This window comes from Castor canadensis, chromosome 11 (genome assembly GCF_047511655.1).
Source record: "Castor canadensis chromosome 11, mCasCan1.hap1v2, whole genome shotgun sequence".
In the NCBI taxonomy this organism is placed as follows: domain Eukaryota; kingdom Metazoa; phylum Chordata; class Mammalia; order Rodentia; family Castoridae; genus Castor; species Castor canadensis.
The window spans coordinates 92,706,211-92,733,801 of record NC_133396.1 but is presented as its reverse complement, the minus strand read 5'-3'; the positions used below and the strand labels follow the sequence as shown (position 1 = coordinate 92,733,801).

The 27,591-nt window shown below is 38.7% G+C and overlaps 1 protein-coding gene across 1 annotated transcript in view; it reads right to left on the bottom strand.

Moving 5' to 3' along the window:
• Nucleotides 1-1,884: 1,884 nt before the first annotated feature.
• The window catches only part of F5 (coagulation factor V), a 67,416-nt gene continuing 41,709 nt past the window's right edge, over nucleotides 1,885-27,591 (bottom strand). The window contains exons 14-25 of the mRNA XM_020176913.2: nucleotides 25,407-25,584; nucleotides 23,458-23,694; nucleotides 20,848-21,055; nucleotides 17,569-17,748; nucleotides 16,151-16,267; nucleotides 15,223-15,294; nucleotides 13,599-13,702; nucleotides 13,006-13,161; nucleotides 9,825-9,969; nucleotides 6,914-7,065; nucleotides 3,676-3,858; nucleotides 1,885-2,397 (exon numbers count right to left, since the gene is read on the bottom strand). Of these exons, the coding sequence (XP_020032502.2) occupies nucleotides 2,251-2,397; nucleotides 3,676-3,858; nucleotides 6,914-7,065; nucleotides 9,825-9,969; nucleotides 13,006-13,161; nucleotides 13,599-13,702; nucleotides 15,223-15,294; nucleotides 16,151-16,267; nucleotides 17,569-17,748; nucleotides 20,848-21,055; nucleotides 23,458-23,694; nucleotides 25,407-25,584 (1,879 nt within the window). The 3' untranslated portion in view covers nucleotides 1,885-2,250. The remainder of the gene's footprint in view (nucleotides 2,398-3,675; nucleotides 3,859-6,913; nucleotides 7,066-9,824; nucleotides 9,970-13,005; nucleotides 13,162-13,598; nucleotides 13,703-15,222; nucleotides 15,295-16,150; nucleotides 16,268-17,568; nucleotides 17,749-20,847; nucleotides 21,056-23,457; nucleotides 23,695-25,406; nucleotides 25,585-27,591) is intronic.

The following is a 27,591-nucleotide window of genomic DNA, read 5'->3' as shown; positions in this document are numbered from 1 at the left end:
CACCTACAAACATGAGATTCTGTGTTCAAACTCCAATACTGCCAATTTTTTTAAGGATTTAAAGAGGATGACAGTAGAACATTAACCTAAGCATGGAGTCCTTCTGGGCATGGGGCACTTTGCAGCTGAATGAACAGTACATTCAGAAGGCCATCTGAAGAGAACAAAGGGATGTTTACCATAACTTCAGACACTGTATTCTATTGTTACAAAATGACAGTCCTAGAGAAGTTGTGATGGAAGAGTGACATGAATCATTAAAGGGAAGAGACAACAGAAATACAAATACTAGAAAGCCAGTGTTCTATAGATGGTTGAAGCTGTCCTACTCACGCACAGGGCTCGCCCCATCTGAAGGTGCAATAGGCAACCCTGGTAGTTTCTATAGTGAGCTATGCCTTTTGCTATGTGTATTCTAACTTTTTCTCTCCTACACAGAATCTTGGCTGACCCGTTCTTGTTCACCGTCAGAATGTGGCAGAAGTGAGGATGTATCTGTTCTGGGCCTGGCCTTTAAAAGGACTGGCAGCCTCTGCTTCCTAACTCTTGAGTACTTAATTATGGGCCCCTGAACCATCATATAAGAAGTCCAGCTACCCTATTGTAGACATCAAGTGGAAAGACCACGTGTAGAAGCCATGTAGTGAGGAAAGGACCTGGAACAACATGGAGAGGAAGGCAGGACCAGCTGTCTCTGCGTTCAACTGAGGAATCCAGCTTTGCCCATCATCTCACTATAATTAAGAGGGACTCCAAATGAAGCTAGTGATAAAACTGTCCCGCTGAGTCCAGTCAATCCAGAGAAACATGAAAGATGAAAATTGATGACATTTCTAACTTTTTAAAATTATTATTATTATTATTATTATTATTATTATTTTACTTTTTGGGACAGGGTCTCACTATGTAGCCTAGGCTGGCCTTCAACTGTCAGTCCTCTTGCCTCTACCTCCTGAGTGCTGTGATTATAGAAGTATACCACCATGCCAAGCTTCTTTTTTCTTTCCTTATTTTTAGTTTACAAGATTACATATATTTATGGCATACAATGCGAAGTTTGTATAAATGTATATAAAAACATATATATATATTTATATTAGACAGATTAAATCAAGCTATAACCTCATGTATCTTTTTCATGGTTGTTATTTTAAGCACTACATTTTGAGGTAGTTTATTTCACAAAAATAGACAGCTTTGACAGTGATCCTATGTGACTTCAAGGATAAAAAAAAGTTCCCCAGTCCCACGATACTCTAGGATCATTGGATGCCAAGTTTCCAAGGAAGGGAGAGATAAAAGAGGAATTTGCTGGAGGAAGAGAGAGAGGGAGGCTGCAGCCACAGAAAGAAGGGTACTGAGAAGAAAACTATAACAACTTGCCAATTTGGCCCAGGGCAGTAATTGCAGGAACAGCTATTTGGGTCAACAGCTCCAATGCTCTGTTTTATAGGTATGAGCCTTCCCTTAGGTGAACCCGTTTTGAAACAGTATGCTATGTAGTGCCAGCTAAAATGAAGTCAAGGCCAGATGTTCATTTCTCTCTTGGTTATTTTGGTTTTGTTTGATGTCTGCACACCTTGAATATCAAAATGGGCAACTGGCCCCAAGGGAGACCAGGACAGATTCACAAGTCTAATGGAACTACTGAAAACATGTTTACTTGTTTCTTTACTCATAAAGAGTCAGAAAAATCATTGCCAAAGAGGAAAAGACAGAATATTTTAAGCAGTTATCACTTCATATGGCAAGATTTGTTTTATTACTATCAAGAAAAGCAAACCATTTAAAACTCATATCTTTGTTTTCCTTTGTTCTTAAATCATAGGTTTTCTTTAAAAAAAGAAAATTGTCACAATGAAAGTTTTCCAGGTCTATAAAAGATTTTTTAAAAAATAATCTCTTTTATTAATATGCTTACAATTTAAAGAGCTATAACAAAGCATATTAAATATGTGAAGATTACTGTATATAGCATTTTAAATCATTGTGAGAGGTAAGCCATTTTCTTTTGGGTTCTTGATATTTTCCCATTTATATTCAAATTAATACAGAAATAATAGTCACTGCCTTACTTAAGGAAGCAATGAGCTACATTATAAAAGTTTTTTAATATACAATTTTATTCTCTAATAGAAAAAAAGAGAAGCAGTGGAAATTGATGACATTTAAAATAGTTATGAAACACACTGCCCACTCTAAATTGTTTGATATCTTAGAGTCTTTTCTGTAGTTTTTGGATATTTAATTCTAGTAAATATCACAGCCATAGAGTTCCAGGCGAAGGGCAATACTCTGATTCCACGCCTTGGGAATGATGCGGATGAACCTGGAAATGATCGGTGGTTTGAAAAAGTTCTTCACTTGTCCTTTGGTATCAGTATTTCCTTCAAAAATCTGAAAGCAAAAACAGGGAGAATCTTCAATGTTGGCACAGTGGATATAAAAATATTACACATAATTTTTTATTCTTTGAGTTCAAACATTATCAGACAACACTGTCACAGAGATCAGTCCTTCATTTTGAAATCACAAGCCAAACAACCCCCCCCCTTGGAATTTTCATTTCGTCAGTGATCTGAGTCAAATTAAAGAAAGGTAAATAAATCTGACATGGTGCCATGGAGTGGCTGCAAAACCATCTCTGCTCTTAGCTACTTTGTAGCTATGTGACTTTAAAGAAGTCAATTACACTCTCTGATTCTCCATCTGGCAACATGAAGATCATAAAAATGTTACCTCATACAAGTTGTAAAGATTTAAAAATGCATGTAAACATATGGCAAGTGCTTTGTAAATATCAGGGAATGGGCACCAATGAATGATTTCCTATTACTAATATTTCAATTAAATGTAGCCTTGCATTTTTATTTATCCTTTTGGCATATGCTCTATATCCTTGAGAAACTGCTTTTTAAAATATTTTCTTTTTCATCTTCAACAAATTCCTCAAGATTTACACACGCACAGCAGAAGCTAAGGCATTATTTGTTTATGGCAGTGATGTTTACCCTGGTATGAAGGCAACCTGGTACAATGAGAAATAAAACAAACAAAAACAGACAACCAGGGGGTTAAAATATGAAAATGGGTACAAATTCATTAACTCAGTTCCCTTTTCCTGTGTTGCTTCTTCTACTACCTTCAGCCCCATTCTCATTCCTGGTATGAGGAATATCTGGTGGCTTTGCTGCTGGTAGCATTTTAAAACCACCAACTAGGAAGAGTTAGGAATTAAAGAATATAATGGAAATCTAGTCTCACCATCAGAAAGGGTATGAATTCTTTACTGTTTAGTAACAGTATAACATACAAGGCTTATGATCTTAGGCATTTTATCAATCAGGAATAGCAAATATAACTAAGGCAATGTTAATAGGGTATGATTCCACAGTGGAAGGTTTTCTAGATGCCTTCACCATCTTTCTCAGTCAGACTAATTAAACTTCACACCATTCCCTGGTATTTTGTCCTCAGTATTTCACAGGCGGCTCAGTCAAAGCAGAAATGTGCATGGTCCCTGTCCCAACACCAGGCACTTGAAGAACTAGGAATGGAAAACTTAAAGAGGCAGGAGGTGTCAGTGCATTGTTGTCAAATGCAAGGTACTATTATTGTTCTCATAATGGCACAACTTTCAACCTGCTTTCTCTTTGCCAAGATGCCACCCAATACCTTGTCCACCATGGATGATTTCTGTCTGTAAGGTTTCCATTCCACACCCTGGTCACTGTAGTGGATGGCGTAGTTAGTCACATACATTTCGGAGGTCAGAGACTTGCATCCCTGTGTTGCAATTGCAGTTATCTTTTTGATTTTGAGCAAATCAATTTGTAACCACTGATTTTTGTTGTTTGCCTATGAAAATGATTTAAAAAAACCACACAGATAAGGAAGATGTTAAAACCTTGGCTTTTTTTAAAGCAAAATATTCAGAAATGCACAGAGCTCAAAAGGATTTCTTTTCTGTCTCCCCCCTTCGGAGTCACTGTCTTGTAGAAGCCTGTCCTGTTTCTTCTTGTTTGCTGCACTGCATGTGTATAAATTTCTATTGTTATGTCTCATACCTTGTGTAATAAATACTTCTTTACTTGTTTGTATCCCTTACTGTTCCAGGGAAGGGGCTTATTTAATTTGCTTCCTGGCACTCATAACAATGCAATACACACAGTCAGTGCTCAGTAAATAGTTGTTGGATGAGTAAGCAAATGAATTTTATTTGAGAAAATTATTAAATTGCTAAATTATCTGTAAATATTTTAAGCAAGCTTGTTTAAATACAATAATGATATAGCTGTAGGATTATCTAGAAAAGAATTGGATAGTATCCTCTCTCCATTTAATGTATTTGAGGAGAAAAGCCAACTTTTCTTTCCATTGTTAATGTCAAATAGATGAAATATTCCAATTTCTTACTTTTTGACATTTCAAATAAGTATAATATTTGAAAGACCTAATAAAGCCAAAAATTGAGCTTCATACAAGTTGAAATAATTGTCTTATCTCTGGCCTAATAAAAGGCCTAATTATGTTTGGTGATAGGCACTTGGAGAAAGAAGATCAGAAGGACTAACTAAGTTTTAGAATAATCTGAGATGAATTTTTACTTTTGGGAAATTTATCATTTCTCACAGTCCATATGAAATCATAAACATTGATACGTTTCCTCAACATCATCCATAGTTGCATGGGTATATGTATATCTATGTATATGAATGTGTACTTGTATGTATATATTCCCCCAATATAAGTATTTTTAAAGCAAATTAATTAAATGATTGCATTAGGACTCTTTTTTGTTAATTTTCTGAGACCCTCTAGGTATGTCTTAGTGTGTCTTCAAATCAAGGTTATACTAGAGGTACAGAAATATAACAAAGATTTTAGCCAGGGAGAAGTGGATGTCTGCATCTATGCTACATGTGTCTGGTTTTGATTTTCAGCCTGGACATTTCATACTAATAGAGGGTTAAGTGAAACTGATATTTCTGACCCAGGATTCAAAGTTTAAAATGACAGCATTAAAAGTTAAATTAGTAGTTCATCTTTGGGGTCTTTATTACACCACAAAGGCTAAGAAAACACTATATAGATAGAAAAAAAAATTTAAAGTTGTAAAATAGAGGATGGAGTCACATGGTTCACTATGTACAGTTCTAAAAGATTGTTTAGGAAAGAACAGGGTGGAATTGTTCTTTAATTATTGTTTGTACAAATAAGTAATACAACATCATTATTTTAATTATTTTAACTTCTCTGGGTGTCAATTTTCTTTCTGCAAAATAAGGTGTTTCCGCTGCTTCAAATGGAGTGCTGTCTATTTACTGGGAAAATTGGATTCCAGTTCTGATTCTGCCACCAAGTTAATTACTCAGGTATTTAGAAGGGAAAGTTTTAGATCAGATATTTTGGAAAAACTCCTTCCACTCCAGCATTCTGTGATTCCATTATGTGCCAGAAGGAGTTCAAAACTTAGATTTTTGGGTCCCAAGACACTGTGTAGCATTTATTTGTACCACAATTCTCTTTTCCTTCCTAGTGGCCTACTTTGAGGATAGGACCTGGAATTCTATAGACAGTCCTGGGGATTAGAGCATATATATCTTAAGGGAGGGAGACAGGAGATACTAAGTAGGGATTTTAGATAATTGGCTAAAGGGACCGAGCGTTACCCATACCATTCTGATTCCACCATCATTTGAAGAATGAAATGAGAATAAGTGAATTATTAGCAGTTACTTAAAATTAAGCAACCTGAGTTACTCAATGGGCTAATCTCAGGGGCAATGTAACTCTCTGGAAGGTATTTGTTTAACTTATATGACTGATTTACAATCCTGGTTTTATAGCCATGCCTCCAGTGGCCTCAAGGAAAGTTATAAAGATCTTTAAAATGGAAACAACCCTTAGGGCTGCCCCATAATCCCCTGTCAGAACAACAAATACATAGGTAGGGACATCTCTATGACCCTACCCAACTCAATGGTTACAAGAAGATGATACATTCATCCCACCAGGATTGGTTTGGTTGTTCTGTCAAGGTGTAATGTGGAGGAGGCCATACTTTTAAGGAGATATGAATGACAGAAAAATACCAAGGGCTGAATGGAATACAAAAATAAGTCAAGCACGTGAAATGGGCCACATGAAATCCGGAAGCCAAGCTTGAAAAGATGTTCCCATGCGCACAAAATCCAAACCATGATTCGAGAAAGAACAACCAATCAACAAGTCCCACGAGAAAGAAACAATCAATCAGTGAGATTCCAATTAAACGCTGTAAAAGCCTGTCCCCATAGTAGTGAGCAGTAGTGACATTTCCCTTTTCACTAGGTTGCCCACCATTTTTTCCCCCTTTACTGGCATACTAGTAACTCTATGCTTTCTCCTAAAAAAAATAAAAGGCACAAAAAAGTTTAAATGACACTCTTAAGAAAATGAAAAACATTGCTAAATTTTGAAGAAAAAGTAAAAGAGATATGTTATCAATCTGAATTATTTGCTTATCACTAACGTCTAAATCAGGAATTTGGCAAACTATGACTGTATTCATGCATTTAAATATTGTTTATGGCTGCTGCTTTCTAGCTACAATGGTAGAGTTGAGTAGTTGTGACAGAACGTATGGCTCACCAAGCCTAACATATGTACTATCTGGCTCTTTGCAGAAAAATAGCTGTCCCACCAGGTTTAAATCAAGGCTAGACCAGAAACCACAGAGAGAACAAATACTTTTCTCTGAACCAAAGTTAGAGCCAAAGCTATTGATTCAGCAGACATCCTAGATTCTCAGACCTTGGATTTTAATCTGAAACAAGAGATGATACTCCTGTTTCCTGTAGTTGGGGAAATTGGCTTATTTGTTTGTTTTCCTGGAGGACTGAGGGAACTCCATTCATAGTGTCTACATCACCTTGGCTTGCCAGGCATTCACACGGCCTTGGGCATTAAGACGGGCACAAAATGGTTCCCAGTAATCTCCCCACCAAGATTTCTTAAATGAGGAAGCTGTGATTTGCTTGTTTTCTATCTTTCCGGTTTCCATACCCAGTGGTGTGGAGCATCCTGTCAAAAAAAAAAAAAGTGAAGTGATTAATTACACAGTACCAATATTCCATGCATGGCCTTTTGCACTGCAGAGGAGATCAGAAATATTACTACCAAGTAACAGCAAAACATTTGCTGACTCCAGTATACAATTGTTGAACCCAAATATTGCTCTCCATCTTTCAGTTTTTGTTTTTTTTTTTTTTTTTTTTTTGAAATGGGGTCTCTGTATGTAGCCCAGATTAGCCTCAAACTCATGCCTCTGGGTCCTGAATACTATGATGACAGGCATACAAAACTATACTCAATTGAATGTATTATTTAATGCTCATTATTATCTCCATTTTATAAATGAGAACACAAAAATACAGCAAGAAGTAATAACTTGCCTAACATAAGACAGAATAAGGAGGTGAATTTAAACTCAGAGAGTATGACACCAAGTAACATGTCCTAACAATGTATACTCACTTAACTCTTTCAGAAAGTCATGGAACCTCTGGTCTTTGCTTTGAGGTAGTCAGTAATTCTAAACAATCCATATATATTCATGTGTTACATACCAACGTTTCAGACCACATATATGGCAGCAGTCCCATTAGATCATAATGAAGCTGAAAAATCCCTATTGCTTACTGATGTCACAGCTGTCACAATCTCATCACACCACACAGAACTCACGTGTTTGTGGTGATGTTAATGTAAACATACCTACTGTATTGCTCGTTGTATAAAAGTGCACATGATACATGATACGTTACATAATAGTGCATACACCTATGTATAGTACACAAAACTTGATGACAAACCGCAATGCTCCTGGTTTATGTATTTAAATACACTCTTAAAATGCCTAGAAACTTGCCCACCTGTATTAGGTGCCTCATTGAATACTTGTGTAATGAATGAGTCCATCTGGCTATAGTTTTTAGCATAATTTTACAATGTATCCTCCTACTTATAAAGAAGTTTACCGCATAATGGTGTATTGAGTTATGCTGGTAGTAATCCCACATACCTCATTTATTGTTTCTTGATTGCATCAAGAGATCACAAGGAGTAATTGACCTTTACCATCTCAGTTTGTATAAGTACCATCTATGATGTTTGCCCAATGACAAAACTAACTAACTGCATTTCTCAGAACATATCCCTATTGTTAAGCAAGCCACCTGCTGCATATAAAAAAATTCTGTTTCTTCTAATAAAAGCTGCAAAGAAGATAGAGCAGACCTTTAGTAGTTACCATTTAATATTTTCCCTTTCAACTCTTTGAGTGTGACTCAGGTTATGCACCCTTGGGAATTTTCCCAAGACATAATTTGAATATCCTAGGCAACAAGGCTGACCTGTTAATGTGGGAAATACAGCCAGTGAGTGAGCTTAGCTGGCCGCCCATCTGTACGACACTTTGTTTTTGATAGTAAAACATGCAGAAAGTTTCTTGAAGTGATACTTTGCTTTTTCTGTGATGAGAAAATAAAAACACTAAAAAAGAACACTTGCTGCTAATGCTAATTATGTATGCATCAAGAAAGTGAAGAAAGGGCTGGCAGAATGGCTGAAGCAGTAAGATCACCTACCTAGCAAGTATGAAGCCCTGCATTCAAACCCCAGTGCTGCCAAAATAAATAAATAAATAAGAACCATCAAAAAAAAAAAAAAAGAAAGTGAAGAAAAAAGTAATGCTTCTTGTACAGAAAATAAATTAACAGAGTGGAGCATAACATTTTAGGTTATCTCAACTCTATGATAGATCAAAGTTACCATTCACACCATATAGAAAATTTTAACACTCCTTGTGATTTATGAGACTGTTTCAAGGAGTACTCCAGCCTTCAAAAATACTGCATTTTATCTGGGAGTTATTATAGACTACTGCTATCTGGACATTGGCAAAATGCCCATATCCATATCCTCCATTAGTGATAAGAAACTGATTCCAAGGTTCAGATACTTTCTCCACTGTGAGTCATAGCTTCTTCCCCTACCCTAAGGGAAAGTACTGTACCTCTCAATAGTGTTACAGCACGTTTTCCATGTGACTATGTATTGGTCCCTTTACCCCTTCAGTCCTTGAGCAGACAGCTAAGGCCAAACCCGGGGCAAATTGCTTTGTTCTTTTACCTCAGAATGCTAGGCAGATGATAGCGTTTTCTATGTGTGCCTTGCAGTACCAAAAAGCACTGCTTTAAGAGTCAAAGAATAGTTGATAAGACTCTTAAACACCTTTGCTCTATATAGTAGAGTTTTACTATAACTATTTATTATTACCTGGATTTTTATTTGTGCCATAGGTCATATTACATCCCCTGAAATATAACAGCGTAAAAAGAAAAGGCTTGAGTACAATATTACAAAAAGTTAGAAAGCAGATTCAGGTTTCAAAAATATTCGTTGAATGCCACACACATGCCAGTAATGTTGCTAGATGTTTTGTTATATTAAAGTCTGCATAACCTGGAAGATTTTGGAAGAATCAAGCCTAGTTTGAACCTCAAGTAGTTCTTATTGAAATGGTAGTTTCGACCGAAAGACCTTCCTTGCAGGATCATGATGGTGTTGGTATCATCCAGGCATTGTTCAGAAAGGTGCTGCTTGTCTGCCTTCTGGCTGATGGAACCAGTCTCAGTCACAATGAGAGTTCATCCAAGTGGAGGCTGTTTCACAAGAATTTTCTGCAATCTCAAGTCACTGAAGTGACCTAAGAATTCTTGTATACCTCCCAAATCTCAAGTCTTAGAATGTTAAGAAGATAATGCATATTTCTTCCTTACCATTAATCTCACAACCTTGCAGCTCCAATCGAAGGGTAGGTCTGTTATAGGATTTTGTTGGAGAGACCCTAATATATCTAGCCACAATAGGTGGATCAAACTGATTCTCTTTTATTGTAGAAGCATCTGAATTCCCATCAAAATACTAGAAGAAAACAAGAAAGCTTAGTTATGTGACAATTCTCTATAAAGTGATTTTATTTTAAAAAATTATCTAATTTAATATTGTTTTCATGGGGTCTAATTCAAGTCAATTGTGCTCTTAGAAATAACTTCTGCTATGTACAATTAGAAATCCCAGTTATATGTAAAAGAAACACAAAAAGAATTTGAAACATGGAGAGAAGAAAGTAGACTGGCTAGGGTTCTCAGAACCTAAGGAAAAACATGGTTGTTGGTTCCTGGGTTTTGTTTTTTGCCTCATATATTTCAGTCTTAGAGATGAAGAAGTTAACAACCTGGAAACACTAATGGGTACAAAAGCCTGCTCACTCTAGCAGAAGAACCAGAAAAGGGCAGCTTTGTACGGCAGAAAAGTTTAGACAAATAGCACAGAAAAAACTATGGTTCCTCCCTCATCCACAGCAGTAAAGGCTGATTGAAAAACCAAGACTTTTTGGCTTTTGAGACTAAAGAGGTACCCACCGTCCTCCTTGAGGCTGTGAGAATGCCAAAATAAGAACTCAGGACTTCATCTTCTCCAGCCTACAGTGTCAGAGGAGAACACTGGGTACTCTACCCCCACCTTGCAGCAGAGAGCAACAATGCCCCCTAAGGTCCAAAAGGAGGCCACTTAGGGATCCTGGACTTTGGCCTCCATCTGGCAGTCACCAGGCTACCAGAGCAGTGTTAGAAAACACCAAGTAAAAGAGTCAATAAGAGCAAACATCAGTAAGATTGTAAATAGAAAAACAATAAAGTCAATGAAAGAGCTGGTTCTTGGAGAAGATAAAAAATAGACAAATCTGCAGCAAACTTGACTGGAAAAGAGAGATGTAAATTACAATGTCAGAGATTAATTAGGCATGCCACTACAGACCTTACAGACATCAAAAGGATAACAAGGGCAATAGATACTACAAACTATACACATGACTTAAGTAAGGAATTAGAGGAAATGGACAAATTTATTTTAGTAAACACTAAGAGAGCCAGGCTTGTTTGGCTCATGCCTGTAATCCTTTCTATTTGGGAGGCTGAGATCAGGAGGATCATGGTTCCAGGTCAACCCAGGCAAAAAGTTTGTGAGACCCATCTCATTAAAAAAAAAAAAAAGCTGCGTAGGTTAGCACATGCCTATCATCCCAGCAACTGTATGAAGAATAAAATTAGAGGATAACAGTCCAGGCCAGCATAAGCATAAAGAAAAACCTTATCTCAATAATAATCAGAGAAAAAAAGACTGGAGGCATGACTCAAGTGGTAGAGCACCTGCCTAGCAATTGCACAGCCCTGAATTCAAACCCCTAGTACTGACAAAATAAAAAAAAAAATATGACCTGGAGATGTAGGCTGAGAATGTAGCTGAATAATAGAGTGCTTGCCTTAACATGGTCAAGGCCCTGGGTTTGAGTCCTAGTACTGCAAAAGTGTCTCAGCTAATCCAACAAAAAAAAAAGTAAGTTGAGTAACCCTATGACTATTAAAAAAATTAAATTTGTCATTTTAAAACTCCCTCCCCCCCAAAAAAGAAAATCCCCAGGTCCAGATGTTTTTGCTGGTGGTTTCTACCAAATGTTTAAGAAATTAACACCAATTATAAGAAATCTCCTCCAGAATATAGGAGAACATGCCTACCAATTTGTGAGTCTAGGAGTAATGTGAAAAAAATTAAAACTATACACAGATTATCACTCATGAATATAGATGTAAAACTCATTAAGTTCTTAACTCAACCGCTTTCTGTGTTTTCTCTCTCAATACGATTTGTAAGACCATAATTTAAGATTTTTATGATTTGATCTAAGGCATATTACAAATAATTTGTTATTAGAAATAGCTTATTCTCAGCACCACAAAGAAAGAAATAGCTAATGATAATATAGAAAAATAGTAAATAGTAAAAGATTTATATAAAACACAAACAGAAACGAATTCAAGGTCATTGATATAATGGTGGCAGGTAGACTCCTTGCATGCAAATATTCTTCTCTGAAGAGGGGATTGGGGAAGAGGGGAGAGGTAGGGCTCCTGGCTGGATCCATGGAAGACTAAGCAGGGAAATGTCGTTCCTCAGGCAAGACCTCAAAATAAGTCTGAAAATTGTGCTGCCTCGGAGCTTCACTGATACATGACGTTGCTATTTTCTTCAAATGTATTAAAATAAAGAACAAAATAAAATGTAGTAGTAAAAATCAAACCTCTCTGTGGTCAATTTCTAGCATGAGCTCCTTGAGGAACAAGACCAGGTAGTCTACTCTGCTGTCTGCCATTTACCAATCTGGCTTGTCTGCATGCTTTGTTTGATGATAAAGTGACTTTTTTTTTTTCAAGTTTTGAAGTTTTAGTAGCTCCACTCCACTTGTCCCTTTAATTTGCAATAGACAGAACAACCATGTTACCACTTTTCCCCTTAGAAAGTCATTCACATTTCTAACACCCAGAAATGTACTTTTTTGGTATAAAATAACTTTTATTTACATAACTTGTATCTATAGAACACAAATGTTTTCTTTAAAACAAGAAAATTTACAAACAACAGATCCTGTTTCTTTTGTCAATGAATTCTTCAAACAAAGACGTATACATGGTCACTTCTATTTAATATGGTGGTAAGTAGTGATTATCAATATTTTCATCTATCATTTATCAACTTTTTTTGGCAGTACTAGGGTTTGAAATCAGGGCCTCACACTTGCTAGGCCACTGGATAGTGAGCCACTCTGCTAGCCATTTTTAGATGCTATACACTTTTAGAGATATGGTCTCTTGAAATATTTGCCCAGGCTTGCCTTGAACCATGATCTTCCTGATCTCTGCCTCCAGAGTAGCTAGGATTAAAGTGTGAGACACCAGTGCCCAGCAATATCAACAGACTTTCAAACCATCATCTTGGTCACTTGCTAAGATATAAATGTTTAGGAGGAAAAGTCAAGAAGAGCAGAAGTGTGCTTTTAAAAGGACAGAGACATAGTAACCCTAGGCTGAGTCTTGAGATTCAAATAGAAGCATGTACACACACCATGATATTCTTCGTGCTGTTCCCTTTGAAGATCTTCCAGTTGGTTTGGTCGGAACTGTAAGCCACAAAGAACTCCGTAGTATAGGAGGATTTTAGGTAGTGTTTAGCGCCTTGGGTTTGTATCCCTGTGACTATAACTTCCTTCTGCAGGTCCACCTGCAATATAGCAAGATCAGTAAACAGAACTGTCCTTGTCAATGAGTCACATTCTGTCTTAACTCATGATGCAATCAGCTTTATTTAGAATTATAGACTAAATGCCTAAGGTCTTAGCAAACTCATAAAATGGCTAGATGTGATCCATAGCTTTGAGTATCTGTACTCAAAGCCAGCTCAACCACTACTTAGTTGTGTGTTACTTTGGGAAATTAACAGCTCTCTGTCTCAGTTTTTCATCTATAAGATGGAATATTACTAGAACTACCTTTGCAGGGTTGTTTTTGAGGATATAAAGTATTGAGAATAGTGTCTGGCACCTAGGTATTGCTATTTCCTTTCATGATATTATAAAAAGAGCAACAAGAAGAAATCACTAAATCACTACTATGTTTTGTCACAATACCCATAAATATTATCAGGTTAATAAAACATACCTGAATCCAAGGTGTAGAGGCAGGTTCTTTTGCATTTTTTTCTACACTCCAAGCATTATATGAGCCACCATTGTTTAATCTCGCTAATTTGGGCTCCCAATAACCTAAATTCAATGGAAAAATTATTCTAATTTTTTTGCAAAACAGACAATTAGCAATTTCTCAAGGGAATTTAGTCCAGCAGAAAACTAGATCCTTGGCCAGACATGGTGGTGTGTGCCTGTAATTCCAGTCCCTGGGAGGCTGAAGCAAGAGGATCACAAGTTCTGGATTACAGATCCCGTCAAGAAAGAAGAGAGAGAGAGAGAGAGAGAGAGAGAGAGAGAGAGAGAGAGAGAGAGACTGAGAGAGAGAGAGAGAGAGAGAGAGAGAGAAAAGAAGAAGAAGGAGGAGGAGGAAGAGGAGGAGGAGGGAGAAGGAGGAGGAAGGAGGAAGGAGGAAGGAGGAAGGAAGGAAGGCAAAGTAAAGGAAAGAAAAAATCCTTGAAGGACCTGTATTACAGCTAGGAGAACAGACTGTTGACATGGGCTTTGGCTACCATGCCGATCTTTGATAATAAATCTTGGCTTCAGGTCTGTGTTTAGGCAGCTTTCAACCACCACTCACCCCCTTCTACACACAAGTCGTGTTTATCTTTTCTCAGTTGTTTATATGTCTGCTGCTGAAAGTCCTTACTTAACAGGAAGATATGGCATGAGTGTAGAAATCTCAATCTTTTGATCTGTGGAAGGGATTTGAGGCAGTGAGTAAATTTAGTAGGAGTCTTCCCCACATATAATGAGTGATCACAAATTTCTTGAATAGATGAATGGCTGGCACAGGCAAAGGGCTGTATAAATGGGGACTATAGCTCCCTGTGATAAAACCCTGCACATCTGGCTGGAATATTAGATGTGTGATCAAACCTAGAAAAGATGAAGGGAGAGAGTTTTGAAAATGGGCACATGATCACAAGAGTAATCCATACATGGTGGCTTGCACCTGTAATTCTAGCTACTTAAGAGGTAGAGATTGGGAGGATCAGGTTCAAGGCCAGTCTAGGCAAAAAGTTCACAAGACCTCTATCTCAACGAATAAAAAGCTGCGCTTGGTGGTGTTTGTGCTTGTCATCCTAGCTACATAGGAAGCATCAATAGGAAGATTGCGGTCAAGAAGATCCAGGCATAAAAGTGAGACCCTATCCAAAATATAACCTGAGCCACAGCCATGGCTCAAGCGGAAGAACACCTGCATAGCAAGTGCAAGTCCCTGAGCTTAAACCCCAGTACCACCAAAAAGAGAAAGGAAAAAGAGTAAGCTATCTACTTCCTGCCAAATCCCTGCAAGAGATTAGACTACCTATGTAGATGGTGTCAATGGTTTTCCCCGGAAATGACTCTTTGGAAACTTTATACACAAGAGGGAGCGGCAGGAATGAGAGACCAAGAAGCTTTTAGCTCCTACCATCGACCTCCTTCCTTTACCAGGTGAGCACCCCAAATGGAGTTGCTTCATTATGTTGTGGTATAGGAAAGCTTGGAGAGGAGAACTGACCAATAGACAGAGTTGCCTTGCATTGGTTCACAGGTTGCATAGTGAACAACTGTAGGAGTTGCTGTTTATAAGCTATGATGCTATGACTTACTCAGATACTCAGATGCCTTGAACTGTGAATCAGATATTATACCAGTACTTAGTCCCATTGGCATCTTACAGTCTGTAAACAACAGGAAAATGATTAATTTTTGCCAAGAAAATACATATAACACAGTAAAAATTCCACAGCTAAAAATCATACCTTTGGTGGATCGGAAATTAGATATTTTCACCTACCTTAAGAGGCAGTGACTTAAATATGTCTGATTATAAAATGGTTGTAAGTGCACTAGCAAGACTGGAGCTTTAAGCAAAATGGTGACAACCCAGAGGAGAATGGGAATCCTGAGATGCAATTGATTTTAAAACTGATTTCTATCTGTTCAGATCTTAAAACAAACTATTTTACATTTAGTACCATCCCTCATAAAACCATGTCCTCCAAAGATGACCTGGAAGTTACAAGGTTACTTACATCCTGTTAGAAGAAGGGAATACCAGACACTGTACTTGGATGTGAGCACAATGGTTGGTATTCAACAGGTGCTTAGCAAAGGCTTGATGGATGGATAGGTGGATGGACAGATGGAACTTGAATTTCTTGAATATGGAGATGCCAAGTTCAGTGACTTTCTCAGTCATTGTTGAATTCCTATCACATTTTTCCTCCTCTACTCTAGGAACCTGGAGAATTTCTTACATGAGCTTTCTCATGAATCACAATTCATGAGAAGGATGCTTTCATTGGTCCCCCAACTAAGAGGAATGCCTTTGGTCTGAACCATTTGGTTTAATTTTTCTAGGTAACTGGCATGTTTTTAGTGCAATCATACCATGGACCAGAATAAAAGCAACTATGGCTACAAATTATACCTTTGTTACATCATAGTTATCAGAACTGAATATTTGCAACCTAAAAGTTGTCAATATTCTAGTAACAGGCACTTTCCTGTTAATAAATGCCATGTGGGTGATACCTTTGTCTATGATGAGAAATGGTGTTTGCATCCCTGCTCTCTGGTTTTCTCCAATCTCTGTGTCTAGAAGCCACCAGCCAGGTTTTGATGCCTTCATTTCAAGAGTTTTAAATGAGCCTAAAATAGAGAATTAAGGACAAAATTACATACCCAAAGGCTAACAAGTTAATACTGTGGTTGACTGTTCTTTAAGAATTCTAAAATCCCAGCATAACAAGAGGCTTTAGGATATATTTGAAGAGGTATCCATTTCTCTTGAGGTAGAACTAAAGGTGTAATAGATAAACACACAGACACATACACAATTACTAAAATGAAATCACTCCATGATTTAAAAAAAACTACCACCCCTCACCAAAAAGAAACTTTCACGTATCTAAATGTAATGTTACAAGTTAACTCATAAAAAATACAAGTTCATAGTTCTAATCAGTGAACTTGAATGACTAATCACTGGGCTGTCAAAATATTATACATGGTTTCTTCCTTTTACTTGTCTCATACATAAATAAGATCCCTCTTCTCCCCTCTACTTGCCAAACCATATCCATTTGGACTTCTGTGCCTACATCTAGGCACTTCCCCCACCTAAAGTCCTGTGAAGGGAGTATCTTTCACTACTCCTCAGACAGGGTATGTGGAAGGTCAGCAGCTTGTTAAAAATTCAGCCCTGGAAACTCTGCCTAAGAGCTACCTTTTTACAAGTCTCTGAGAACAAAATCTCTGATTTTAGCTTTTGCATTTTAACCAGGTTTCTAGGTTTTGAGTAGCATCTAGCACTCATGACCGTACTGATGCACTGCTGCACAAACAGGTGCACATACAAGCAGCTCACCCACACGTCAAAATTCTTCTTGATAATGGTAGTCAAAGTCTACATTTATTATTATTTCCCACAGGGAAAGTTCTAAATTCTCCTGTTTTTCTTTAGCTTTTACAATCACTAAACATTTTTCTTTTTTCTCCAAATAGCCTCATGAGTTTAGTTTATGATTCCTAGAGCCACTGACTCAAAAAAGTCAGGGGGATAGAGCCAGGAGTAGAATCCAAGAATCTATAAACCCTAGTTAAGTTTTTAATTCTCCTCCCAATAGAAAACGCTTCAACTGCCTGAGCCCTCTGTGATTCATTTGTCTTCTGCTTAAGATGACACTGTGTGACATGCAGTGGCTTAGGAGAAACTGCACAGGACACAGAATCTCTGTAGAACTACACATTTAACCTGCATGGTATTGCACACAGATCGTATGCTAGCTGACTTTTTTGTAGACTGTGTATGTGGCTTTGTCCAGCATCTGTGCCAGAATCCTGTGTTCTATCTTCTTAACTAGTAGATGCACATGCACAGAATGAGAGGAAATTATAGCCTTGTCTTGCTATTTCTTAGAAGGAAACTCATCCATTGCCCACATCTTTACCAGGCAAAAGGGGCCAGACCCCCAACTGGTGTTGTTGAGTGCCATTTTCCAGCAAGGTCTGGCCATGAAAGTGAACCACGTGAATGTCTTGGGAGCCACCCATGTTCAGCAGGTGTAACCTCACCCACTCTTGTTCGTACATTCTCAGGCCAGGCAGCCTGTAGATCTTTCCATTAATAGCTGAAAGGACAGAGAGTTTCAATCAATGAAAAATCTGTGTACACTAGGAGGAGGCTGTTAAAGGAATATGGGCAACCCATTCACCACCCATCTTTCTCATTATTTGGTATTCACAGACCCACCTAGGCACAGAAAGGGCCTCAACATATCATACCAGTGAGAGGTTGAAACAGAAACTCCAGTTCCTCACATCACTCCACAACTTACAGGAGTATGGGAGAGCTCCCTTTGCAAGCAGTTTATCTCTTTTCCCTAGATTTTACATCTTTGCTGCTCAGTGCTTTACCCATTTATCCTTCACATTAATAGTATAACTTCTTCCCTACAAAGAGATGAAGTCTAATATGGTCAGATAACACAAACTCCTGGGGTGAAATAAGTAAGGGAATATACAGCATGTCAACCTAAGACCATCTAAATTCAGAGATAGTTTCAGGCCAAATTAGGAGGTTGGATTTTATTTTTGTGTCCACACCAACCATAGTATTTCATGCTTAATTTTCTGTTGGCATGACCCCTCCTCTGTCCCCACCCCAGCTTGGGTATCTAGGGGTTCTCAGGCTGTATTCACTCTCCCCTTACTAAAATATGTCTTTTTTTCTTTTTTTGAGACAGGGTCTAATTATGTTGGCCTTGAGTTCATGATTTTTCCACCTCAGGCCCCCAACTGCTAGAAGGATTACAGATGTGTATCACCATGCCCAGCCAATGCATGAATTCTTTTTAAAGTATCTGGTAAACTTGATCACTTTAAAAATATAACACAAAATTTTAATGATAAAACTTAGCACTAAAACATTTAATGGGACCATAAGTAAGAAATTTTTTTCTTCCTCTTGAAGAATCTGCTGTGGAATTTCAGGAAATAAGCAGGGGAATTTTTGGACGGGGAGCAGTTGAGCTCATTTTGGCACCCTTAAAATTGTCAGGTACAGGATCACCTATCTACATACTCATTGCACCAGCTGTTACTCTGCATCTCAGTTTCTGTTTAAGGAACAGATCTCAAAAGAGTGAAAGGTGTCTCCAATGATTATTAGATCAACATGGCTAAACCACTGCATTAGATATGGAAGTGAGGACTGTCAGTATAGTAGGTGCTCAGTAAACATTTGATAAATTGAGCTGAATGATAGGATCCACCCATTTATTTACTATTTCACAGATTTACTGAGCACATTACTGCAAAGGTCAGGTACCTTTGCAGATGCTGGTGCAGGAGACTCCGGAGGTCTGCTTATCATCTACCCTGATAAGTATTACACCATGAGATTACCACATTACAGACTTAGGCTGCAATACATTTTGGACTCTTTGAGGAAATCAGGAAGCACTGCCTTGAAAGCTCTCAGCAAGTAAAGGACAGGCAAGAGACAAGCCTGTCTGATTGTGCAGACTGGAGAGCTTTCTAAAGGGTGTGTTTCCTGCTTCTGAGACCAGCGTACTAGCCAAGGAGCCAGAGGTGGGAGAAGGGATAGGAAGGGAAGGAGAACTCTGCCTCTGGAGGGTGGCTGTGCCCCAGCATTTGTGAGCAGACTTCAGTCCCTTTTCTGTACCACCTTGGGGGAAGCTGAAGACCTACCAGTCTGTGATGTCTCCAAGTTCTGGGACTACAGTTAAACAACCAGGTTGCTCTGGGAAAACCTACCTTAGGAAACCACCAGGACATACCATCTTCAGTTCCTGTTCACTGAGCTTTGTTCCTCGCCAGAGCCTCTGCCCTTTCACCATTTCCCCTGGTACCTGACTGGCTCTCACTAGAGATTTAGGTTTCACAGGCTAGGAGATGCCTTTGGGGTCATGCTGGGGGCTGTATTCATTTACTCACTGGCTTTGTTGTGACAATGACACTGTGAGGGGAGGAGAGAAGAGGGGAGGGGAGGGGAGGAGAGGAGAAGGGGAGGGGAGGGGAGGAGAAGGGAAGGGAGGAGAAGGGAGGGGAGAGGAGGGAAGGGAAGAGAAGAAAGCTCTGTTTGTAGCCTGTTGGATGGCTGTCTCTCAATCAATTCTGTTTAACAGATCTTTTTAATATTGGAACTTCTAACATCTTTTCATCTTTTTGTGAGAAACAGAGTCTATCCTTAGTGGGTGAGGTTTTAGGTCAGATTTTAAATGATATTACTTGCCTACCTATATCTCAAGCTATTATTACAGCTGACATCATTAAACTTCTCCTAGAAGTAAGGTTTAAAAAAATAAAAGAAGGGAAGCCCGAGTATGTAAATGGTACAGAATAGACTCACTCAGCCTTGATGGTTGGCGGGAGGTGACATTAAATAGAATGTTGTATATCATGTCTTTTGTTAATTTCCTTAAGCCATAACAACTTTCTCCTTCCCCATTAACCTGAGTGAGCCATTACCCAAAGCACAGGTCCTCACTGATCAGGAATCTTGAAACAACCACCTCCATTCATCAAACTCTGAAAACAGGGCTTATCAGTCTGTGTGTTTTTCCTAATTTCTGCCAATTATTCTTTTTGCTGTCCACCAAATTCTAAACTCTGCCGTTCTTCAAAGTTTTGTAATCCAGTTGCCAATTTATAGGCCAAATTCCTGAAAGGATTTCCCAATGGAGATACTTTGCCCAGTGTGACCACCTAAGTGCTCTCTTACTATGATTCTCCCATTGAATGGTTGCCTAATTTCCTATTTCTTTATATCCGCATAAGCCACCTGGCATGGATGCTATCTTGTAACAACTGAGAACTAGAACTGTTACAATTACTCTTATTTTAGAAAAGACACACGAGCAATCATTTCTTCTTTGTAAATTCTGGCTCCTTTAGAGATCAAGAAACAGGTTCATTAGTTTCTCAATGTGCAGATGGATGTTAGTTCCTTTTCAATATATGTTACCAACTGAAGCTCACTGGTTAGTTTTGGTTCCTCTGGCAGGCAGGCTCTGTGTGCCGTCCCTTAAACTCTCTTCGATATCTGCAGTGTCGCTTCCTGGTCACACTAGAGATGCTAAGGAACCAGGTAAAGTTGAAGTTTCTCAAAAGCAGCTAATATTTAATGGTGTGATGACTTAAAATAGGAGTCACTGTGACCCAGTGTGATTTAATTAAGAGATTAGATCAAAGTCAGAGGAAAATACCATAAAACTCATGGGAGTTTTTTACTTCTGAAGATTCCGGTCTCCAAGACCTTCTGGACTTTTCATAATACCAGCTCTTCTTCTCATCAAAGACCATAAAAAGCAAGACAAACTCTCTCACGTCCATTGGCATGTTGCTCTCTTTATGAAGGGTTCCTTTTTGGCAGATGAGAAGGGGGCCTATCAAGCCCGAGTGAACATCTTTCTCCTGGAGACAAGGAAGAACAAATTGCGCACATTCTTTTTTTGCTGGGATTTTCTTTGCTCTTTTGATAATTACTGCTCACATAGGAAAGGGTCTCTCTTCTTAGGGGCTCTGAATGGAAGATTATTAATGAATAGCTTAATAGACCTGGGTATTCATCATTTTATTCTATTGCATTCATATTCCCTTCCCCTGATGATGTCCTTCTTCACAACAATGATGATGGTGATAATAATATTGACAATATAAAGGATAAAATATTATACTATAATAAATGCTTTGCCTGTAGTATCTCATTTAATCCTTATGAATATTCTGTATCATAAATACATTCATTCATTGAATGAGTATTTATCAAATACTTATTACATGCTATGTACTATTATCTCATTTTTAACTTTAGAAACCAAGGCTGAGAAAGAACAAGTCATTTTTCTAGGGTCACACAGTGACAGAGTAGGAATTTAAATTTAAGTCTAGGAGCAGGAGGTTGTAGTTCAATGGGGTAGAGCAGGGGCTTTGCATGCAGGAGGTTTCAGTCCTCAGTATCAAATTTGACTCTGCTCTTTCTACTATGCCTTAAATGAAGGGCTTGTTTTCATAATTCACTGAAAAAATTGTGTTACTATGCGCAACATTTTGAACTATATGTATATTGTGGAATGATAAATGAACAGTCTTGATTTTTCAGTTCTTTCATTGAGAGCAGATGGGAGCTAACATTGCAGGAGCCATGGCCAGAGCCCCTGGCCACGCCCCTCCAACCAGACTTCTGGACCCAGGTGGGCCTACATGCACTTGCCCAGCCTTTACATGGCCCAGGCTGTGTGCTATCGAGGGGTGCAGGCGGGATCAGGAGGGTCTCTTGTATCTTTGTGCTGGGATGGGGAGGTGGGATGCACCAGGAGAGTGCACCAAAGTGGTCTTCTCCTGTGAGACAAATGTAGCCTGTGTTCATTACAGTAGATGAGTGCTGGCATCCCCTCATACACCCCAACTCCACCTCCTTAGGTTTCCTCGCAGTGGCTCCAGCCTGAGGTTCACCTGGTATGCCAGGTGATAGCAAGCAAGTTGCATGTCCAGAGACCTAGCTGTCACCACCTGGACTGGAAAGGTGGATGTTGCCTGGAAGCCAGTGCTGAGGCTGGGAGGCTCCCCAGGGAATCTGTCACTTATTTACTTAAAGATCTTTGACCTTAACTGGAAATCATCACTGGGTCTGTGCATCCCTCACAAGCTTCCAAAAAAGCACAGAGGGCAGATGGCATTCAACACTTGCCTGGAGAGAAACAGAGCCTCCAGCACTGGGGAGCTCTCTCTAGATGTTTTGACCTAGAAAACAAAGCTTCTAGCATTTTCGGGCTAAAGGGAGCCCTGGCTGCCTGCCTGCAGTGGAGGAAAATGGCAAGAGTGCATTTTGTTCCATATGACCTTGGGCAGACCTCTTGGCCACCTGTCTGTGGGTGTCTCAATGTGGAAACCATGGGACTCTTTTAGAGGACCAAGGAGAAATGAGGGCAGCAGGAGTGTGCAGTAGGCTTTGCACAAGTGCTGGTTTCTATTTCTCTTTGGGCTTTCCCGAGCCTAAGGGCAGTCAGCAAGGCTGGGGGTGGGTATAGCTTGTCATGGTCACAAAGTTGCTAGTTTGTCCAAAGAATCTAGTTGTACCTCCCTTCTCAGGGGGAGCTGGACAGAATGAAATGTGTCTGAATTCGTTCCTCCCGTGGGAACACTGGAGGCCTTCCCTGTGTCCCCATTTATCTCAGAACAGTGCTGCCTTCTTGTCGCATGCATTATTCTTTACTGGCAAATGTTTGTTAATAGGTAACAAATTGATTCTCTTCTTAGACTCAGTGGAGCAGGGAAACAATTCCTCCTTTAACCTCCATCCCAGTACGTAACTACTGCCCGCATTGTTGGTCTAATCCTGTCTTGGCAGGTCCTCCCCATCCCCCAAGATCCCCTAAAGCCTGGCTCCAGGCTATAATAAAAGACAGTTGTAAACACACATCTTTGTCTGTAAGCACAGGCACTCTAACTTGGGCCCATCTTTTTACACAGTCTTTCCTCCTCTCCATTGAATAAATATTTCTCTCTGTGCGCCATCTGAGAAGCTAGTGAAAAGCTAGTGCGGAGCCCTTGGTTATGGGAGCTGTAGACTTGGACATGGTAGCCCTCTCGCAACCCTCTTGAAAAATAAGAGACCTTTTTGTTCTTTTTCTTTTGTTTTGGTGCTGGGGACCGAACTCAGGGCCTCACACCTGCCAGGCCTGCGCTCTTCCACTGAGCTAAATCCCTACCCCAACAAGAGACTTTTAAACAAGAAATAACCCAACACTTCCATTTGGTGTGACTCAGATTATAAGGTTAGGGGAATGACAAGAACTTTCCAAAGAAGTACCTACCGGGTCCACTGCTGAGTAGTAGGCCCAAGCCCGACAGGCAGAGCCAGGGTTCTCTGGCCCTGACCGCTCAGTGGCGTGCCATACATACGTATAACTGCCATTTGGCTGGACGGCATCATCATCTTTAAACCACTCAGGAGAGTCATCCTCATAAGTCTTTCCCTCTGACGATTTTTCATAGGAAAGCCCATGGGCATGAAGGGAAAATGGTCTAGATGCTAAATTTTTAAAGCGAACCTAGAAGGATTGATTCACAAACATAGTAACAAACCAAGCCAAACTAAAAAAAATGTCAGCATTGTAGGCAAAATGGACAGTTGTGAGTTCAGAGCTAAGGTATATTGAGTACTTACAACTGTAAATTAACTTATGAATATTATTTCTTCTAATTTTCACAACTATTCTATGAGATGGGTCTTAAGTAGTTTACCATCAGAATCACCAAAATGTTCCTAGGCTCCAGACTAAAGTAAGGGACATCACCTCCTGTTATGGTTTAGATATGAAATGTCCCCCTGCCCTCTCCCTCCCTAATTTACCTGTTGAAGGTTTGGTAGCCAGCTTATGGCACTATTGGGAGCTCACCACATTTAGGAGGTAGGTCCTAGTGGAAGGAAATTAGTTCACTGGGAGCAACCCTTGAAGTGGATCTTGGTACCCCAGCCCCAAGGGACTCTCTCTTTTTGCTTTCAAGCCATTAAGAGGTGAGCAACTTTGATCTACCTTGATGTTCAGCCTCACCATAGGCCCAAAAGCAATGAAGCCAAGCAACCATGAACTGGCATTTTGCCATAGCAAGAGAAGGCTAACATATATCCCTATTCCCTTATATGCATTTCTTTTTTACTGTGCTGGGGATGGACCCCTGAGCCTGGTTGATGCTAGGCAGGCACTTTACCACTAAGCTACATTCCCTGTCCTTATTTGAGATGTGGGTCACTATGTCATCCAGGCTGGTCTCCAACTCCCCGGCTCAAGAAATTTTCCTTCCTTGGCCTCCTGAGTAGCTCTGTACTACAGGCATGCACCACCATGCCTGGCTACCTATGTGGATTTTTTAAAAAGAAAAAATGGTCGCTGAAAATTTGGCAAATGACTGAAGAGGTATAACAGGTTATGTTTCTGGGTCTAAAATAGTTTGCTTTGCCAGGTGATGGTGGATCACACCTGTAGTCCTATCTACTCAGGAGGCAGAGATCAGGAGGATCATGGTTCGAAGCTAGCCTTGGACAAATAGTTTGAGAGACTCTATCTCAACAAAACCCATTACTAAGAAAGAGCTGGTGGGGTGGCTCAAGCTGTTAGAGCACCTATCTAGCAAACATGAGGCCTTGAGTTCAAACCCTAGTGCTGCCAAAAATAAATAAATAGATAAAAATAGTTTGCTTTCATTCAGGGCCCTTTCCCTTGTCTTTCCTTGTAAGTGATGGGGAAAGATAAACTTTGTTATAAAAGCCAGCTATCGTTTGGGCACTGGATGCAGGATTTTGAAAGAAATGACCAAAGTTGATAAGATATTTAGGAAATTTGCCCACTTTTACAGAGCCAAGCCACCTTTACCTCCCTTATAGGTTTTCTTTAACTTCACCTTTTCTTTTTTTTAAGAAAATATCCAGAGATATTTCTATATTACTACTATTGCAACCACTGCTACTGTCAATTGAATCATTCCTAAATATATTAGTTTTCCATGTTAGCTTTAGATAGAAATTCCAGTGTGATCTCCTCCAGATTATATAGTGAAAAGCACTGAAAAAATTATAAGATCATTTTTTTTGTCTTGAAGACTGTCAAATGGCTTAGCAGGCAGTCCTTGAAAATAAATGTAATTACTTGTTAATTCAGGAAAATAAACCACCTACAGTTCTTTTGACAGCTTCACCTTAGCAACCTCTGGTCCTTCTGGAAATTCCTTTGGTGATCTTAGTAGCACTGAAAAGATGACTTACTTGGATGACATCATCCACTTCAGCTCTAATAACAGGACCAAGAATACCAAGATGTTCCTCATACTCTCCCCGAGGGTCACGTTTGGTAAAAGTGCTGTCAAGATACTTTCGAAAAACAACTTTCTTGTATGTGGTGTCCTCTGGAGAGTGGTTAATGTCTTCATCAGCGTCCACTTCCCTGAAATGAGAACAATGATATTTGTATAAAAGAAGAAAGTAAAGACCTTAAAGAATTTAGGAAACAGGCTCTGTTTCTGAATAGAGTATTCTTGCACAGAGTCTGTAATAAATACCTCATAGATAAATTAATAAATATATAAGTGAATGGAAACACAGGCCACTAAACATTTTTTAACTTTCAGTTCAAATCTCATTTCTTAGGTAAATCTTCCTATGAAGTCTCTCACAACGTTCCTCGTATTTCCATAGTATTATTATAGTCTACACAGTAAATACCTGTAGTCATCTATACCAGTCCCATTATATTTATATGTACATACATATATATATATATATATATATATATATAGTAAATTATACATGGTTTATTTGTGAGACTATCTATTAGTATTTGATTCTGCCACTAAGGTGTTAGCCCCATGAAGTCAGATATAGGTCTAACTTGCTCATAATACTTTTTAAATGACTAGCATGTTATCTGACACATAGTAGGTGCTTAATACATTTTGGTCAAGCACAGAAACTAAAAAAGAAATATAATCACATATTGACATAAAATATTTTAGCACCAAAGGCAGACAACACCATCCAATGGGACAGTGCCAGAACCTGGGGCTGTCAGGTGACAATGATTAGCTAAATTAGAAGGTCTTCTCTGTGAAGGTCACTGGATGGATGAGTGTCTTGTACCTTGACAGTGGTCACTCTCTACATTTGCTTTTACTAAAACAAACTATTACCAAACAAATGGGATTGTATCAAACTAAAGTTTACGCATAGTAGAGGAAATAATCAATAGAGCAAAGAGACAATCTACGGAATGGGAGAAAATATTTATAAGCCATATATCTGATAAGGAGTTAATATCCAAAATATATAAGGAACTCAAACAATTCAACAGCAAAATAAAATAAGATAAATGCATATTAAAACCACAATGTGACATTTCTTCATATCTTTTCGAATAGCTATTATAAAAAAAAGACAAGAGGTAAGTGTTGGTAAGGATATAGAGAAAAAGAGATCCTTTGTACACTGATAATGAGATTCTAAATTAGTTTATAGGTATGACAGAAGACAATATAGAAGTTCGTCAAAAAATTAAAATTACTACATATCTACTAATCTCATTTCTTAGCATACATTCAAAGAAAATGAAAATCCATGTGTCTAAGAGATATCTGCACCTCATGCTCAATGCAGCACTATTCACAATAGCCAAAAGAAGAATCAACCCTTGTGTCTATCAGTGGATGAATGGAAAGAAAATGTGGTAAAGATACACAATGGAATACTGCACAACATTTAAAGAGAAGGCATGCCTATAATCCTAGCACTTGGGAGGCATGGTCAGGAGGATCATGAATTTGAGGCCAGCCTGAGCTAAATAGTGAGTTCCAGACAATCTTGAGCTGTCTCAAGAAGGAGGAGGGGAGGAGGAGGAGGAGGAACAAGAAGAAATACTGTTATTTTCAATGACATGCATGAACCTGAGAGGCATTATGTTAAATGGAATGAGCTAGGCACAGAAAAACACATAACATCACTTATATGTGGAATCTGAAAACACTGAACTCACAGAAGCAGAGTAAAATGGTGGTTATCAGGGGTTTTGAGAGAGGAAGATGTTGACCACAAGACTCAAAATTTCAGTTAGATAGGAGGAATAAGTACAGGAGATTCTATTGTACAACATGGTAACTATAATTAGTAACAGTGTGTTATAGCCTTAAAATTGATAAGAATAGATTTTAAGTGTTATCACAAAAAATAAGGATGTGAGGTAATACATATGTTAATTAGCTAACAGCCATTTCACAGGTTATATACACATTAAATATCATGCTCAAAACCATAAATGTATACAAACAAAAAAACCTGTCATCTATATCTTCTATACACATATCTTATGGCATATTACTAGGCAATAAAATGAACTATTGATATGACTTGGCTGAATCTCTGGAGGATTATGCTATGTGAAAAACTATCAGCCCCAAAGGTT